This window comes from Mastomys coucha, unplaced genomic scaffold, assembly GCF_008632895.1.
Source record: "Mastomys coucha isolate ucsf_1 unplaced genomic scaffold, UCSF_Mcou_1 pScaffold15, whole genome shotgun sequence".
NCBI classification, from domain to species: Eukaryota; Metazoa; Chordata; class Mammalia; order Rodentia; family Muridae; genus Mastomys; species Mastomys coucha.
The window spans coordinates 2349474-2367636 of NW_022196897.1; the positions used below are offsets into that span (position 1 = coordinate 2349474).

The window sequence follows — 18163 nt, forward strand, 5'->3', positions numbered from 1 at the left end:
TTTATCTCTCTCTGTGTGTAAAAGCCACATGTATGTGAATGCCTGTGGAGACTAGAAAAAGGTCTTTGAGGCTAGAGTTACAGGTGGTTGTGAACTATTCATTATAGATACTAGGAATTGAACTTGGGCCTTCTGAAAATGCAGCAAGCATTCTCAAATACAGAGCCATCTCTCCAGGCCCTTATTTTGTATTTTCTTCCAGAGTCCCCAAATGCTGTGTCCTTTCATGTCTTGTCCATATCCATGGGCATATGTTGCTGTTTTAGTAAACAGAAATACTGTTTACTTAGTGGGTATAGATGGTGGGATTAAGAGGCAGCTGGTGTGGGACGGTGGTGGCACACGCCTTTAATCCCAGCACTTGGGAGGCAGAGGCAGGTAGATTTCTGAGTTTGAGGCCAGCCTGGTCTACAGAGTGAGTTCCAGGACAGCCAGGGCTTCACAGAGAAACCCTGTCTCGAAAAACAAAAACAAACAAACAAACAAAAAAAAAAACAACAACAAAAAAGGCTGGTGGGGGGCAGTAAAGGGAAGGTACAGGGCATATGGACAATAAAATCTTTCATTGTTTTGGATATTTGTTCCTGCCCTCTCTTCCACATAATTACTGATGCCATAAAAAGTGATGGTATTCTATATACTCTAGATCTTCTAATTCTACGCTGTGAACCATAGACAGCACTTAAGGGTGTCCGGGCCTGTACAGCCTCATTAGATGGCCAATGTTTCCCAGGACTTGATTCCCTGGAAGGATCCTAATTAGATAACCCTTGTCTGAGTATTCTGTGAAACTGAAAAAATTGGGAGCAGGGTGCTTCTTGTTTGGATAAATGGCTTTGATCTTCAGAGCCTTTCTGTTGGAAACTCTTCCTCTATTAATTATTGTCATCAGATTGTTTTGTTTACCGAACAAGGACAACTGGTAACTTACAGGGATTTTTTTTTTTTTTCTGAGAGGGAGAAGTATAAGAGGCAGAAAGCAGGACCTAGCCTGTGCCCATTCTATATGCCGTGTCACCTTTCATGGTTCATTATGAGTTAGGGTCATGCTAAGTTGCCATTGACTTTATCCTGTAGTCCAGAGAGCACTGAACTTGGGATCTTCCTGTCTCAGAATCCTGGGTCTAACGTCTTGTGCCACCTGTCCTCCAGTTCCCAGGGATCCACCACCCTCTTCTGGCCTCTGAGACACCCCAACACATGTGACCACATGTATCTGTGCGTGGTGCACTGCGCGCGTGCGCGCACGTGTGCAAACACCCCCGCCCCATAAAATAAACCCTTAAAAATGAAACCACAAAATAGGATTATAGGATGAGTTTTAATGAATTAGAAGCGCATGCTTCTTAAGCTAGTAGGCAGCCCCCAGCCACAGCTCATATTGAGGTATCCAGCATGAGTGGATGGGATAGCTTTGAGAATCACTTAGTCCTTTCTCTGGTGCCTTTGGGTGGAATACAACTTTCCCAACTACCTGCAGTGGTAGTATATAACCCAGACTTGTACTTTAAGGAACACATCAAAGTCTGAAACTCAGTTGCTGAAGAGGATACTAAGATTAGACTCTGTCTATTTTTGTGGGTTTCCCCCCCCCTTGGGAATACTAACAAGAGTTGAGTTATGTGGTCAGTATTTTTAAATTAACATGTTTAAAATATTTCTTTGTACTTGCACTGTTCACAGTCCCAAGTTTTAAGTCATCTTGTGTAAATCATCTTGCTTTCAGCATTTGTTACCTATCACATGAGAGACTCCACGTTCAATGCCTGGACTGGGCTGAATGATGTCAACTCAGAGCACACGTTCCTGTGGACAGATGGACGAGGAGTGCATTATACAAACTGGGGGAAAGGCTATCCTGGTGGAAGAAGAAGCAGCCTATCTTATGAAGATGTGAGCTTCTCTTAGCATCACTTCTCCATACTGTCTCCATGTGCAAAGAGCCATCTTGTTGATTAATTTTCTGTGACATAACCCCAGGATCCTCCTTCCTTTGTTCTGGTTTTGCAGATTCTTTTCTTTCTCAGACTGAATCAACCTTAGAGGAGGGAGGTTAATTAAGAATTCTTCTTTGGCAGTGAGCAGTAGAAATCCCCCTTTACTCTGAGTCTCCTTGGTACTCAGCAGAAAAACTTGAACCCGAGGTTATAATTGCACCATCTGCCCCTTACCCCTTTTAGCTTTTGCAGCAATTGGGATGCTGATCTGAAAGCCACCACTGCTTCTGAAGATATCATTAGCTTCATGCCTATTACTTGTCCTGTATTTATACAGCACTTGATCTGTGACAATCACTATGCTGAGTGCTTCTATACATCAGAATATAGACTGTTACTTCTCTACTTTCTTTTTAAAATTTTTACTTCATTCTTATATAATCGAGCGATCAATTGGCTAGTGTTAAACATTATCCTAGGGATTTTGAATAACATGAAAAAATATGAATCAGTTTGTGATGTGTTTAAGTATGGCTATCCATATTTAAACATGAAAGTATTAAACTGAAATGCAAGTCTTATATTAAAAATCTGGTAATAGAGAAATGAGTGTAACATGACAGAGTCTGTTGTTCAATGCCTGAAGACGGAGGATAGAGTGACTTTGCTGTGTGGGCACACACCTATGGGGCTCTTTGTGTTAGACACTGTCATTGCAGGATATGATGTGGGTGGGGATGGAAAAGAATCAGCTACGGGGAGTTTTTTTTAGAAAGTTTAAAACATAATAATCAGGAAAACTAAGAGGATGAAGATGGCATCCATGCTTGGTGAGTGAGAGGAACAAAGTCAGCCTGGAAAACGTTCCAGGTGTGTTTAAGAATGAGTAAATGTCTCAGGTGGCAGTGGGAGTTTCTATGTTAGAAAAAAGTAGGAATAAGCAGAAGTGAGAGAAACATTGATGCTCTGTGAGAGAGTTTGTGTGTTGTAGGATGGAGAACAAAGAGTGAGACTGAGTAGGGAATGAGCTGATCAATGTGACTTTTATGACAATGTGACTTATAACTTGATAGCTATATTCAAGGTAAATAGATACATTCTGTTGATTTGTAAGTGATTTTCTTTGTAGAAATAATTTGACATCGAGTGTGTAAATTAGGGCGGAAAACATAGTGAAGTTAAAATAAAATGGAATGCAGTAGCAAGCCATAAGAAGTAAAAGTTCAGGTGAGAGGGATCTGCCCGGGAAGTAGATGCAGCAATTGGTGGGTTGGATAAGCTGTGTGGATGGAAGATCTTAAAAATTGTAAGTGGGGAATAATGAGAGTGTATTTTCTTACTAAAGGATTGATTTGAGTCATTATTAAACTATACTTGTTGCTTTTGTTTTCCTAATCCACAAATGAACAGGCTGACTGTGTTGTTGTGATTGGCGGCAATTCACGAGAGGCAGGGAGCTGGATGGATGACACCTGTGAAAGTAAACAAGGCTATATATGCCAAACACAGACTGGTAAGTTTTACCTAAATCTCACCAACAAGGGCTGGGTTTAAGTCACATGAGCTCATGACAGATGAAAGAAGTGGTCTACCCTTCTCCAAAGAGGTGCTATTTTCTATATCTATGAATCTAATCCCTTTCATTATAGAAAGTTCTGTGCAGATTAAGCTTGAAGTGAATTTTTTTAAAAAATTGGAAACTTGTAATATATGTTAGTCAGCACTTTGTGACTGTGAGAAAATTCCTAAAGGAATTAACGTAAAAGTAGCAAAGGTTTATTTTGGCTCTGTGTCTCAGAGTCTGTTCTCTAGGCTCCATCACTTTAGGCTTGTAGTGAGGCAAACACAATATGGAGCAGGCCATGGAAAAACATGTCCATGCCAGGTGGCTGGGAAACAAAAGGGAAAGAAAGAAAGGGCTACTACTCCATTATAAAAGTATCTTTTATTCTCCAGATTTAATTGCCATCTCAGCAGCTTACTGTTGAATAGGTTTATGCTTTCTATTTCTTTCTAATCTCTGGCTGGCTGGTTCAACTCAGTTGTCTTGGCCCTAACTGACTGATTCAAACTGTCTTCTCTTGGCTTCTCAATGAATTGCTCTGCTTGGCCTCAAACTAACTCTGGCAATCTGTTCCAATCTTCTGGCTCCTTTTTATTTTCTGGGTCTTTCTGTCTTCATCTGTGTCTAGCTTGTTCTTTCTGTAACCCATCTCTATAAAACTGTTCCCCCCCCTCCGCATTGCTCTCTTTAGTCTATTCTTGTGAGACTGGGGTGTACCCTATCTCTGTCTCATTCTGTCAAATTGTTCTCTGATTCATCAGTTTGTCTGCCCCTCAATTAGAATTCTCTTTCAAACATGGCTGCTTCCTTCTACAAACTAAAGTTACCTACATTGTTAGGGATTAAAGGTGTGTACTAAGGGCATGTCTGAATTCCAAACAAATCATTCTGAAATCCAGGGTGGGTCTGCATTCCTACCAAATTATATCTTTGGATATGATATCTTGCCAGAGCAGCCATGTTGTTCTTTAATCTATTCATCTTTAGTGTTCTTCTTCACAATACTGCCACGAGCTAGTGACAAAGATTCTGGAAAACACATGGTAGGGCAGGAGGGATGTAAGAGTACTGTGCAGGACCCAGGTTCAATCCCAGTGCCCATAACAGATGGATCACAACTGTTGGTAACTCCAGTCCAGGAGATCCAATGCCTTCTTCTAGACTATATGGACACTTTATTCATACAGTATACAAACATGGATGCATGAAAAAAATCCCCATACAGAAAATAAATAAAAACTAAAAAGTTGCCTAATCTAACCATATGGAAACAATCTCCCAATATTTGGTAACATGTCTTTTTCTTTTCTATAGACATATAAGTACACTGGACATAACACTCAAAAGTCTTGATTATGTATAGACTTTTGTAAAACTGTCCTTTTTGTTACTGTTGTTCTTCCTTCTTCTCCTCTTTCTCTTCTTCACTTCAAGCCTCATTTAGACTTTAATGGTCCAAAAAGAATTGCTATGGCATGGTGTCCACTTCTCCTTAGGCTGGGGAGTTTTAAGGCTCCCATGTAAGATGTGATAGTTAACGGAGTCTGTCCAGGGCCTCTTGGTCAAAGGACCCTGCACCAACACAAGATGGCAAGAGCAGCAGCAGGAGGCTGATAGTTCCTGAAAATGAGTTATGGTTAAAGAGCATGACTGAAAAGAGAAAGTGTGGTACCTCTTAGATACAGAATAAGGCAGATGTTTACATGGAACAGGTTAGAGAATTGGCCCAGTCAGAACCTCTAGCCAAGAGTAAATAGAACTGGAAGCTACAGGTTAGTTTTCTATAAAGATTCAAGTATTTGAGGTGTGCCTGCCACACAATGTCTGTTCAGACCCTTCCAGTCTGTCATGGTCAGGGACAATTTTAGATAATATATAAACAAATGAAAGTGGATGCTTTTCAATAGAACTTTATAGGCCCAAATTTGATTTTTGTATATCGAAAAACATTAATCACTTATGGCCCTATCCCCAACAGCAAGTTATAGTTTATATGTTACAAAAACCAGAGAAATGATCAGATTTAGTTTTCTTCCTGTTTGCTGGTCTCTCTGCCTAGTGTCATTAGGTAAGGTTTTACAGGAACAACCTCTGCTTTCTGTGTCTTAAGTGCTTTAGAATCCAGATAGAAAATAACAATGAGAAGCCCAAGCTGGGACATTAAAGAAAGGAGAAAAGACCTGTCTTCAAGAGGCTCCAAGCCTCAGAATTCATCTGGATAAGACAGCACTAGTTTCTACAGTTGTACTACAGGTAGAGTTGGATAGATACAAAGGTGAAATCACAGAAGGGCTGGAGGGGTTTCTTTTAGAAAATATATGTTTTTATTTTATGTGAGTGTTGCTTCCAGCCCTGTCTGTGTACCATGTATATGCAGCACTTGAGAAGATCAAAAGGTATCAGATACCCTGGGACTTGAGTTACAGATGGTTGTAAGCAGCTACATCAATGCTGGGAACCAAACACAGGGACTCTGCAAAAGCAACGCATACTTTAAATATTGAGCCATCTTATTAGCCCCAGAAGATGCTCTTGATTATGACATTTGACCAAGAGAAAAAAGTAAAGATTAATGATGGCAGGAAGGCAGGTATTGTTTAATTTGTAGCATTAAACCTTTCTTTTATGGAGGCACTAAATAGATCACAGAGGATTTGCAAGTCTTTGTTTTCTACTTAGAAATCTGTTTATATATGTATATATACATATATTTAAATAAACAATTTTACTTTAATTTTATGTAAGTGGGTGATTTGCTTTATATGTCTGTGTACCATGTACATGCCTGGTTCCCAGGGAAGTCAAAAGAAGTTATCAGATAGACTTGAATTGATATTGTGATGGTTGTGAGACATCATATGGTTGCTGGGAATTGAACCCAGATCCTCTTTAAGAATAACAAGTGTTCTGAATTACTGAGCTTTCCTTCTGGACCCATATGTGTGTGTGTATTAGATATAAATATAAACATAAATATAAATATAAATGTGTACATATACATGTATAGTATACATATATATGTAATATGTTTATACTAACATGTATGTATATACATATACATGCATAATCATATATGTATTTGATATAGTTTGAAACTTGTTTAATCAGATATGCTGATTAAAAATAAAGCTTTGTGGGCTAGAGAGATAGTTTAGTCAGTCAAATGCTTGCTTTGCACATGTAACAAGTTCTACCCCCAGAACAAACATAAAAAGACAAGTGAGGTGGCACACTCGCAGTCCCAGCAGTGGGGAAGAAGAGACAGGTGGATCTTTGAGGCTTACTGTTCAGCCAGCTCACACTCTTTGAGGAATTCCAGCTCAGTGAGAGGCCCCTTTTCAAAGTCACAATATTGGCTTCTAGGAAAAAAAAGTCAAGGTTGACCCCTGGTTCTATATGCACATGCTTACACATGTGTACCCCCACACATGTGCTACTATTCACACATCAATATACACAAATATGTACATACACACACACACAGAAATGCTAGTTTTGTGTTGTAAAATACAAGGTGAAAATATTTTTAAGCCCTGTCAGTTTGGACTTATGATTTTGTGTTTACATCTATGATGGGTGGGCAGGGGAGTTTGATACTGAAGATACTCAATTATTGGGTCATTGATAATGCTAATGAAAATAATCTCTCTATTCTAGACCCTTCCTTGACTATTTCTCCAACCACAACTCCAAAAGATGGCTTTGTTACATATGGTAAAAGCAGCTATTCCCTTATGAAATTGAAGCTACCATGGCATGAAGCAGAGAAATATTGCAAGGATCATACTTCCCTGCTTGCTAGCATTCTAGACCCCTACAGTAATGCATTTGCATGGATGAAAATGCACCCATTTAATGTACCCACATGGATTGCCCTGAACAGCAACTTGGTAAGATGTTAGACTATTCACAGCTTAACATGATTGGTAAATTATAGTCCAATGTGTTTCTCTTTCTGTTTCTTCAGTTGAACTGTCAGACTCAACTGTCAATGGTCTAGTGACCTGGTGATAATGTGTCAGAAACCAAACTGAGAACTCTCTGGTATTTATGATAATTATCTTTGAATAGTCATATCCAAAATTACATTATATATCTAAACAGCTCCATGCATTTGTTTATTCCTCTCCAGTGTCATAGTTACACAGCTGCAGCATGAGAAGAGAAAGTAGGTCAGGAACATAGGGAACGGGGGATGGGATACTTCATGTTTTGTTGCAAAACAGTTTAGAATTGTTATGAGTGTCCATCTATGTATGAAAAGTGTTTCATTGAAGTCACATCCTTTTATTCCAAAGCAGAGAGAGAAGGGTAGAAGACGGGGCAAAATGAGGGATGAAGCTCCAAACTAAGAGAGGCAATAAGGTAGAGAGACTCCTGGGACACACACCACCCATCATTCCTCCACCCACCCAGTAGTTAGCAAACCAGCAAGTAGCATTGCAGAGGTCCCAGGGCAGGAGAGTGGCTGCAAGAGGGCTTGTTAGAGAAATTCAACCATTGCCTTTTTCAGTACTTGGGTTAAATCTGGACCTCGCAAATGCTAGGCAAGGGCTCTACTACTGAGCTCTGCTCTCATCCCAAGATACTCACCATTTTAAGACACAGCTCAGGGTGGTAAGAGCTGAGGGGGGGGTACCAGAGAGGATGAGAAGGAAAGAAAGGTGTAAAATTGGATAGTGTACTGTGTCAGGTTTTGCCAAGCTTTATGTTGTGATGCAGAGATGTAAGCTCATCATATCCTAGGTACTTCCTCAGCAGGGTGAAGAATATTTAAAATAATTAGCCCATGTGGTTTTGGTGATTGTGCTTAGATAAGAGATTTTCATATTTCTGTTGACTATTTTTAACATAATTAATGATCTGATAAATCATTCAATGCTTCTCATAAATATGTTTCAAATTGGCCATCAAATATATTTTGAAAGATTAAATACTTTCACTTAATGCCAATATTTATGATTAGAATAGTAATGCCATCTTCACGACATTGACACCTCTAGAGTCAATGATATGCAAGAATAATTTGAGTAAATGAGAGAATGCTGCACAATTCCACCTTGAGATAAAAATGTGCTTTTAATTTTTCTGTTGGGCCTTTAGTGATTGTCTTGGTAAATTAAATGATGGAATTAAGATGAGGAAAGTATTTCAGCCCCAAAAAATTATTTCTCCATGGCTGATGTTTTATAACACTGTACTTAGGAATTACTTATAAAACCACTTTTAGATCATATACTATTATAAGTGGTATTTTTGTATTGCTAATTAGCTTGGATGAGATCATATATTTTTCTAAATTTAATAAGAAAATATGTCAAATGTGCAAATGGAGTAAAACAACAAGCTTTTAAAAAATAGCACAATCCATATAGTTGTAAAGCCACTGATGCCATATCAAGACTCCCAGCTCCTCTAGAGTCTACAAGAATAATGGTCAGCTATCACTTACCATTGGTGCCTCTGCAGCAGAACAAGATCAGGAGAACAAATGAGACTTTCTTTAAGGATTCCGTGATATGGATGTTACTTTGATTTTAATAGGATAAATATTTTATTGTTATGAGGATCCAACTTCTCTTTGGCCATGAGAACCTGAAAGCAAAGACAGATTTATGGAATAAGACACATATTCTTTAGTCACTGTCTTCTTTTCTTTGTCTTTTAGAAACCATCAGTTGTAACTCCTTTCCTCAATTTTGTATTCATACATATAATTTTGCTCATGTTTTTCCACTTCCCCAACCCCTTCCATCCAAGGGATCATCTTTATCTCTGTACACACTCAATGTTTTGTTCTTATTCTCTCTCTATTTCTTTCCCTCTCTTTTGTCCTCCCATTCTCTCCTTCTCTCTCTCCTCTCCCCCTTCTCTCCCTCTCTTCCCCCTCTCTCTCACACACATGCATGCACATACACACACATTTCCCAAAACTCTCTCTCCCCCTTCCTTTCTTCTTCTCTAAAAAAAAGAAAAGAAAAGAAAGAAAAAGAAAAAGTGAAAATTTCACAACAACAAAAAACATAAAAAAAAAAGCCAAATACTTTCAAGGTTGTAGGCTTAAAGATGGTCATGAGTAAAAACTTTTAAGAAAGAGTGCTTTTACTGAATTTGAGTTGGTAGCAATGATATAGCTTATTAAAAATTTTTAATGTTCAAGGTTCTGTGTTCAATTACAGTCTTAGGCATTATACTTATTTCTTGGTTGTTCCCTTCATGCTTTCTGTGAGAAGCAAGACTGAAGCATTCTGCTTGTTTTTATTTTTGCAGACCAATAATGAGTATACTTGGATGGATAAATGGAGGATGCGGTACACTAACTGGGGTGCTGATGAGCCCAAGCTTAAATCAGCATGTGTTTACATGGATGTTGATGGCTACTGGAAGACATCATACTGCAATGAAAGTTTTTATTTTCTCTGCAAAAAATCAGACGGTAATTGAATATACAAAAGGGGCTTGGGGAGTCTCAAAGTTGTCTGAGGCAAACTACTACCCATCATTGCTGACTTTATTAACCAGTACTGTATCCTGGGTAGCTTTGAGCAAAATAGAACATCTGCTCAACCTAACAAAAAGATGGACCTGGCTATCAACCAATATGCACAGGTCAAAATGGTGGAGATAGAAATTTCATCATTTCTAGGATTTACTTGCTCGTGATAGATTTCTGAATGTTTGCTATTGAAATTGTCCTCTGAATCTACAGTGACAGATTCTCCAAGAAGGTGGCCTTCCCTTTGGTGTCAACAGCACATCTGCTTCAGCACACTTGCACTAGGATGAGTACAGATCGAGTACAATCAGCAAAGCTACGGACACAGTCCTAGATTCAAGCTAGGGCAGTTTGTCACAGCTGTCCTTAGCTAAGAGGACATTACAGGACTTAGAATCTGAGAAAAGAAGTGGCTTGACAAGGAAATCTACTTCATTAATTATTTTGACATAGTTTGTTAAACTTGTACCATTTTTATTTGTTTGTTTGTTTGTTTGAGACAGGGTCTTGCTATCTAGACCGAGCTCAACCACAGCTCTACCCGCCTCTGTCTCCAGAGTGCTGGGTTTAAAATCATATGCCACCACTCCCAACTTTAATCTCAAACATCATTGCCAACATCTAAACATCATTAATTGTAAATTATGAGGAATAATATTCATGGTTTTTGCGGGAAATATTAAAAGGAATCGCAACTTCACACGCTACACGCAGCTACTCTCAGCCTCCATGGTCTCACTGACTAATTCTTATCTCAGGAGACTCTCTGACTCAGAGCTCCAAAGTCTCACTACCCAGCTCGCTAACTAAGTTCCCACTGTTGAGTTGCTACCAAGCCAGCCTTCAAAACCCCCACAGCCTTGTGGTGCACATCTGGCAAACCCATGTTTTGCCACTGTACCTTTTCTTCTTGAACCTAGTCAAACCACTGCATGAAGGAAAACACCACACAAACTTAGTTCAGAAACAATGGTAACTCAATCACTGGGTGCAACAATTAGAATCCTAATATTTTAAGCCATATTAAATGTAAGTCCTCCTGATTTGCCGTATAAGCTGGGAAACACTAATAGCTACGTCTTGCCCTCTTGCTCTCCCTGTCCAAAAGGCTCAAACTCTCTCCTGCTTCCTTTCTTGTAGCTGCCTGTAGCCATACCTACGAATGGGTCGTCTGGAATGGGAGTCAGGGCCTGAAAAATTAAGGGAATGCGGGAAGGGGTTTGAAAAATTGAGACCATCACATGGTGTGCTTTCAGTCTGCCAACATTAATTGAATTCTCTTTGTTACAAGTAAACAGGTAGTTAGGTAAAGCAAAACCCCTCCCCCAAGTCTGTCAGTAACTTGGCCCAATTTATCTTCAGTCTCTGGAGGTGGGACTTCCTTCATAACAGGAACTTGTAGAGAGATGTGGCTATTAGCAGGAGGTTGGAGAGAGGCGTGGCTATATGTGGCAAGGTGGTGTCTGATATAATCAGCCCTCAGCTGTACGAGGGTCACACTTTCTTCCTCCATCCAACCTGGAAATCCCACCTACTCGCCCAGTGCTTGGTCCCTTTATTCTTTGGGGAAAGGCTCACAAGAAGTCACCTGAGTACATGACTCTTTCCTTGTTCCAGACAACCCCTTTTGGGAAAGCAGAATTAACATAAAAATACAGGCATTATCAGGGCCATCCACAACACTTCCCCCTTTCAGTTTTAATAAAAAAAAACCCAACTTTACTCTTAAATATAAATTGAGCACAATTATTACTATTTTGTAATTTATAAAGTACAAGATAAATCTAACATCCAGTCCATCATTTTTGTCAATAAAATAGAACACTGTCATGTATCCTAAATTAAAAGACTTATAATTCTACACCTGACTTATGTCCTGGCTTTAGGTTGTATGCCATCTGAAAACCATCCTCTCAAATCTGTTCTCTCAATGTTATATAACCTGGGTTGGCTATGAGACTATAAGTAGTCTTTCAACCTTGTCAGAAATCTGAGAACAACCAGCATTATCTAAAGATATAGGAAGCCTAACACAGCTTCCAGAACTGAGACGAGCTGCCTACCTATACAGCCCCAGTAAGTCAGGAAGTTGGAGCATGAGTCTTCAGCCTTCTGGTCCAGGATCATCTGACAGACCTTTGAAAAACAGGAATTATTAAGGACTAGCCTATTCTGTTTTGGCTGAACTAAGCTGTCCTAACTGGTAAATTGTGCCCTTTCAAGAACAGTACAGGTCTGCTGGAGAAAATAGGCAATTACTGCCTACTGGCCACCTAGCCACAAAGTAAAACCCCACCTGGAGGTAAGATCTCAGTTACTTCTTTGAATCCACAAATGGGAAGCTGTTAGGAAAAGATTTGTCTCAACAGCAAGTGAGTAAATAAAATTAAATATCACATCTGTGGATTTCTGACATTTTTGAAAACCAACCATCTATGTATAGTAATCTGGACTGTTGTCTGTTAATTACCTTCAGGTATTTCTAATTAAAATATCTGAAAACACCCTAACAATAAACTCAGAGCCATGAATTTGCTATTTGGCCCTTAACTCACAGGCTTAAACATTTCAGATCAGTTTATAATGGCATTTACAGAAGGACTGGGTCCAAGCATTGTACTTAAAAATTTTTGTATTAAAAGAAGAAATTTATACCAATGAAAACCTTGATTTTGTATCTAAATAAATTCTATACCAAATAAGAAATAATGACTTCAACTTAGTAGCAATTATAAAGATTTCTACCAAATTTATAAAGATTTCTACCAAATTGATTGGCTATACAATCAATTCTAGCTACTTCGTTTTTTTTTTACGTCTCAGAAACAATGTTAACTCAATCTCTGGGCGCAACAACTAGAATCTTAATCTTGTAAGCCATATAAAATCTAAATCCTCCCATGGTAAATCCTGGTGGATCTGCCATTGAAACTGGTAGGCACTAGCAGCTACATCTTGTCCTTATGCTATTCCCGTCCAAAAAGCCCTCTAACTCTCTCCTGCTTTCTCTCTTCTTCTGTCCAACCTGGAAGTCCTGCCTACTCACCCAGTGATTAATTCCTTTATTCATTAGGGGATTGTTCACAAGGAGTCGCCTGAGTACTCCTTCCTTGTTCCTGACAACCCCTCCTGGGAAAGCAGAATTAACATCAAAATACAACAGCACCAGGGCCATCCAGGACACGTGACCACTATTTTCTAAATATATTTGAAAACATAAAGTAAATGAAAAACCAAGAAAAATGGTAGCTCTAAATAACAAACATCAGTAAATTATACATAATGGTAGAGGATATAATTTTTCCTAGCTATAAAAATAAGATTCCACATATTGCAGCAACTCCAGCTTTTATTTATGATTTATTTTGATTATGCTTTAAATACGTGTTTACTTATAGAAATCCCTGCTACTGAACCTCCACAACTGCCTGGCAAGTGTCCAGAGTCAGAACAGAATGCATGGATCCCTTTCTATGGTCATTGCTACTATATTGAAGCTTCTTTTACAAGGAGTTGGGGTCAAGCTTCCCTGGAGTGCCTTCGAATGGGTGAGTGCCATGTTTCCTGGAAGAAAATCCCATAGTAATCTATTTTTAGATCAATGATATTAAAAATACTATAAATTAATATATAAGAGCTCTAAGGGCTTTTCTATTAGTTTCTGTTCCTGGGCATCAAATTTAGAGCATTCCTAGGTAAATGCTCTACAGCTCTGCCAGTGAGCTACAATCCCCAACCACAGGTGTATTTTTTAAAAATAAGGTTTTATTAACAGAATAGTCAACATAATTACTCACAAATGTAATTTATAATTTTGTAACCTCAAAATTCTAAAGAATTTAGGTTTAAAACCCCTCTTATTGAAGTATAAAATCTTTTTACCCAAATATTCTAAATTCTTGGAGTTCTGATCTTAAGTTACTCAGAGCATTATATTTCCCTATCACTAATAAATTTAGAATTTTATAACTGATTAGGAACTGACTTCTTTATTATTAATAGAAGTATTTGATGCCAGTCTATTTTATTTGTAAGGAAAACAAATCAAACTCAATCGCAAAAATGGCAAAGATAGCTTTGATGTAGTTGTTTTCAGACAGGGCTCATGTATTCCAGTGGCTTTGAATTTGAAATGTAGTTGAGGATAACTTTGAATTCCTGATCTACCTGCCCTTGCCTGCCAAGTTCTGGGATAGCAAGCACAAAACACCATGTCCAAGTTAAGAAGAATTTCCGACTTACAATGGTTCATTCAACTTACGATTTCTGAACTACACAATGAGCTTATTGAGTTCCAGCCCTACTTTAAGTTAAGGAACCTTTATTTCCTGTTTAGTTATTTTGTTTGTGGTTACCATGAGGATTACAATGAACTTCATAATTTGAAAAGGAATTTCATGTCAAATTTATTCTGACACCCCCTGTGGCTACTGGATTGCTGGTTTTCGTTGTGATTGTTGGGTTTTTGGCTTTCAAAGGTACTGCAGGGCTAGAGAAAGTCTGTGAGCATATTACAACGATCATATTATATTCTCTCTCTTTCTCTTTCCCTCCCTTCCTTCTTCCCCTCCCCTTCCCCCTCTCCCTCCCCTTGTTCCTCCCTCTCTACCTCTCCTTCCTGTCCTCCTTGAATCTTTGCAAACCCATGGCTCTGAAAATATTCCCATTGATTTGCAGAGGACTTGCAATATGTCTTTGACTTTTCAAATTTTTTTAAAAAACATTCTTACATTTTTAAGTGTTTTGTTTTTTAATTTTACAATGAGTATGCACAAACTTTATTTTCAGTTTTAGGTGTTGTATTATCTAGCAGATAAAAGGAGCAATTCTCATTGATCAAAATATGCCAGAAATATTTTAAAATGCCTAATAGCTGTGAAGTATATTCAATGATGGATTAAGTAAGCATGCAATTAACAGTCACTGGGGGGATAACTCAGAACTAGGCTTACAAGATGGATACCCACATGGTTAAATATTACCTCTCTAGGTTCAGAATGCCTGGTCATATCAGGATTCTGTGCTCAGTTAGTGCTGGGACTCCAGGAAATGGATTACTTATGTGTATGCTTTATTGTTCCTATCTGTAAAGTGGGTTAACAAAAGTATTTATTTTATGGTTGTAGAAAGATTTAGTAAAAGAATGCTTGTAAGGTCCAAGGCAAACTGTCATGACTGTTTAAAATATATTAGTTATTGCTAAGCTGTAGGATTTTATTATAAAAGTGAACACTGGTAATTCATGGAGCATTGTCTGTTGTATCTTGTCTGACAGGTGGTCAGTTTTCTCTTCAATCTTTTAGTAATTCCATGCATGGCCCTGGGATAACGGTCCTACAATGTACTGAGCCTTGAGTAGAGCTCAGGTTACCATTTATTTGTTCTTAATATCAGGATTGTTCTCAGGAATGTTCTTAACTACTCTCATTGTTATCTTATACTTTTCAGGTGCCTCCTTGGCTTCCATTGAGACTGCTGCTGAATCCAGTTTTCTATCATACCGTGTTGAACCTCTTAAAAGTAAAACCAATTTTTGGATAGGCATGTTCAGAAATGTTGAAGGTAATTCTTGCAAAATCATTATTTAATAGCTAATATTTTTAACTGTTGTATATAAAACAATGTTTTGGTTCCAGCAAGCCTTGCCTTCACTTATGATTAATCCATGTTGAGTTTGAAAAGTTAAAATCATACTTTTTTTTTGCAATAACCAAAAGTTTAAATGACTCACATATTGTCCAGTCCTGAAAGTTGTCAATTAAAAAACTCTTCTGTAGCTTTTATTTAAAAAAATATTCAGAGAACAGTTTCTTTTTCTTCCTGCTATAATAAAAATGCTAGAGAAAGATGAATGTAAATTTTTCCAGTGAGTAGAAATAAATTTTCAACTAAAGCAATTTAACAAATATATTCTTGTTTTTCTTCTCTGTAACAACTTCCTACTAGTGACTTGCCTGATAGAAGTTGTAGAAACCATTAGTTCAAACATAACATAATAATAATAGGCTTAAGCATTTCATGTTAAGGAGAGGAACATAAAAAGGATTATTTTTTAACTTGTGCTTTTGCTGGTTTTATTTGTTGACCAGGGAAGTGGCTTTGGTTGAACGACAATCCTGTCTCCTTTGTCAACTGGAAAACAGGCGATCCCTCTGGTGAACGCAATGATTGTGTAGTTCTATCTTCATCTTCTGGCTTTTGGAATAATATCCACTGTACTTCGTACAGAGGGTTTATTTGTAAAATGCCAAAAAGTAAGATAAACGTTTTGTACTATGGTTCTACGTTTCCAGACCACCATCTCTCTCTGACTGTAACATGCTGACAAAAGACTAGAGTGGTTGCCTCCCCTTTGCTTACCTTTTCCCGTTATGGGTCTTCATGAGGATCAATCTCTGCCTGTAACTTTGAATGAAAGGTGGTGGCTCTGCCAAACCTTGGTTTATTGGTACATTTTAATGTTCTGCTAAGTTTCGAGCAGTCTGGACAGCCTATCTCCACAGTGCACTTGGGACAAGGGGAGAGCAGTCACTAGTCCACATCATAAGAAGCCAGAGAATTAAGTCATGTAAAACCAGTCCAGTCTTCATCTGAGATTGAGTGGTAGAGCATGCAAAGAAAAACAACTGGTAAACTTCTGTGTCCCACTAACTGTACTTGAGTGAGATTTTTATGTCATTCTACCTGATGTATTATCTTTTCCAAGAAAAAATTATTAATTGAAATCTGAAATAAATAAATGAGGAGACCTGGGGTAGGTCATTGACAGAGCCCTTGCTTGGCATGAATAGGACCCTGACTTTGATTCCTATGACTGTAATCACTCAAGCAAGCAAGCAACAAGCAGTGAACATAGTTCTGTTTCTTCAATAGGTCTTATTGTTTTGGAACTGTGTATATTTTTAGTTTATAACTCTAAGATTTTACACCCTTTGGTATAAAGCTGTGGTTACAGTCTCCAGACCGATGATGGTGTCTTCCTTTACTTTTCAGTCAAATTTCTTGTAACAATTTAGACTTTGGTGTGCCAATTTCAAAACACCTAGTTTAGATTACCTTAGCTACACATGGATTTTTGTAGGTATTTAGATGTATTAATGCTCACATAAAACTTGAAGGTTCACATTTTAAAATCTTCTAAAATATTCAAACTTATCATCATAGGATGGTGCAGTTTCATAGACAGGCATAGAGAAAGATGGATGGATAGACAGGTAGATAGGTAGGTATGTATATAGGTAGTAGATAGCTGAAGGTGCAGATATTTTTTTCTATTTATATGCCTAGGCCTTTATATTCATGGATATCAATCATATCATTTGGGCATTCACATCATTACATGACATCAGATCAGATTACATTGCATCAGATCACATGAGAACCCATCAGATTACATCCTATCAGATCACATCACAGTTAACAATAGAAGATATCATGAATCTTTGGCTTGTATAAAATTTATCCACATTTGGTTATTATGGTTATTTATAACATTTATTTTCCATCTTTCAAACAGTTATTGATCCTGTAACTACAGACTCATCAATTACAACCAAAGGTAAGATCATTATGAAGCCTCAAGGTCACCATTAGTCGCATGATTCTGCTTGTTTTAAAAGCCGTAGTATCCCTCTTCTTCTCCTTCACTTCCGGTAGAATGGCTCATGCTAACCTTTATCATTAGGATACACCTTTCATGATGTTTAAGAAAAACAAATTTGTATTTTTATCTTAAAAAGTTCTTGAAGATGTTGCTTAATTATAAAATGTTACCTCATGAGAGACATTTCCTTCAAGGTCTTTCTAAGTCTCTCTTTTTCTTTTCTTTTCTTTTTTTTTTTTAAAAAAGTTTGTTTTCATCTTTATGGACAATGTGAATTAGGTAACTCATTCCATTTTATCTATTTTGGTGGAACTCAAAATGAGATCAATGGCTTACTTATAAACACTTTATTGATCTCATGAATGATATTAATTATATTCAGAAGTTCAGATTTCCATTATAAATTTCCCCTAGTTTTAAATTTTTACTTGTAATTGTTACACCAATCACCACCACCACCATCACTACCACTTTGTCTCCTGAAAGTATGTTTGCAAGCAGTCTTACATTATGATTTTATTTTTAAAAAATTATTTTTTGTAATATGTTTGTGTGGGGCTGTC

General features: G+C 37.8%; 1 protein-coding gene across 1 annotated transcript in view; it reads left to right on the forward strand.

Moving 5' to 3' along the window:
* Positions 1-18163, forward strand: part of Mrc1 (mannose receptor C-type 1) — a 91769-nt gene that overhangs the window by 72115 nt on the left and 1491 nt on the right. The window contains exons 22-29 of the mRNA XM_031369057.1: positions 1727-1893; positions 3348-3450; positions 7159-7391; positions 9772-9937; positions 13396-13545; positions 15446-15559; positions 16087-16251; positions 17514-17555. Of these exons, the coding sequence (XP_031224917.1) occupies positions 1727-1893; positions 3348-3450; positions 7159-7391; positions 9772-9937; positions 13396-13545; positions 15446-15559; positions 16087-16251; positions 17514-17555 (1140 nt within the window). The remainder of the gene's footprint in view (positions 1-1726; positions 1894-3347; positions 3451-7158; positions 7392-9771; positions 9938-13395; positions 13546-15445; positions 15560-16086; positions 16252-17513; positions 17556-18163) is intronic.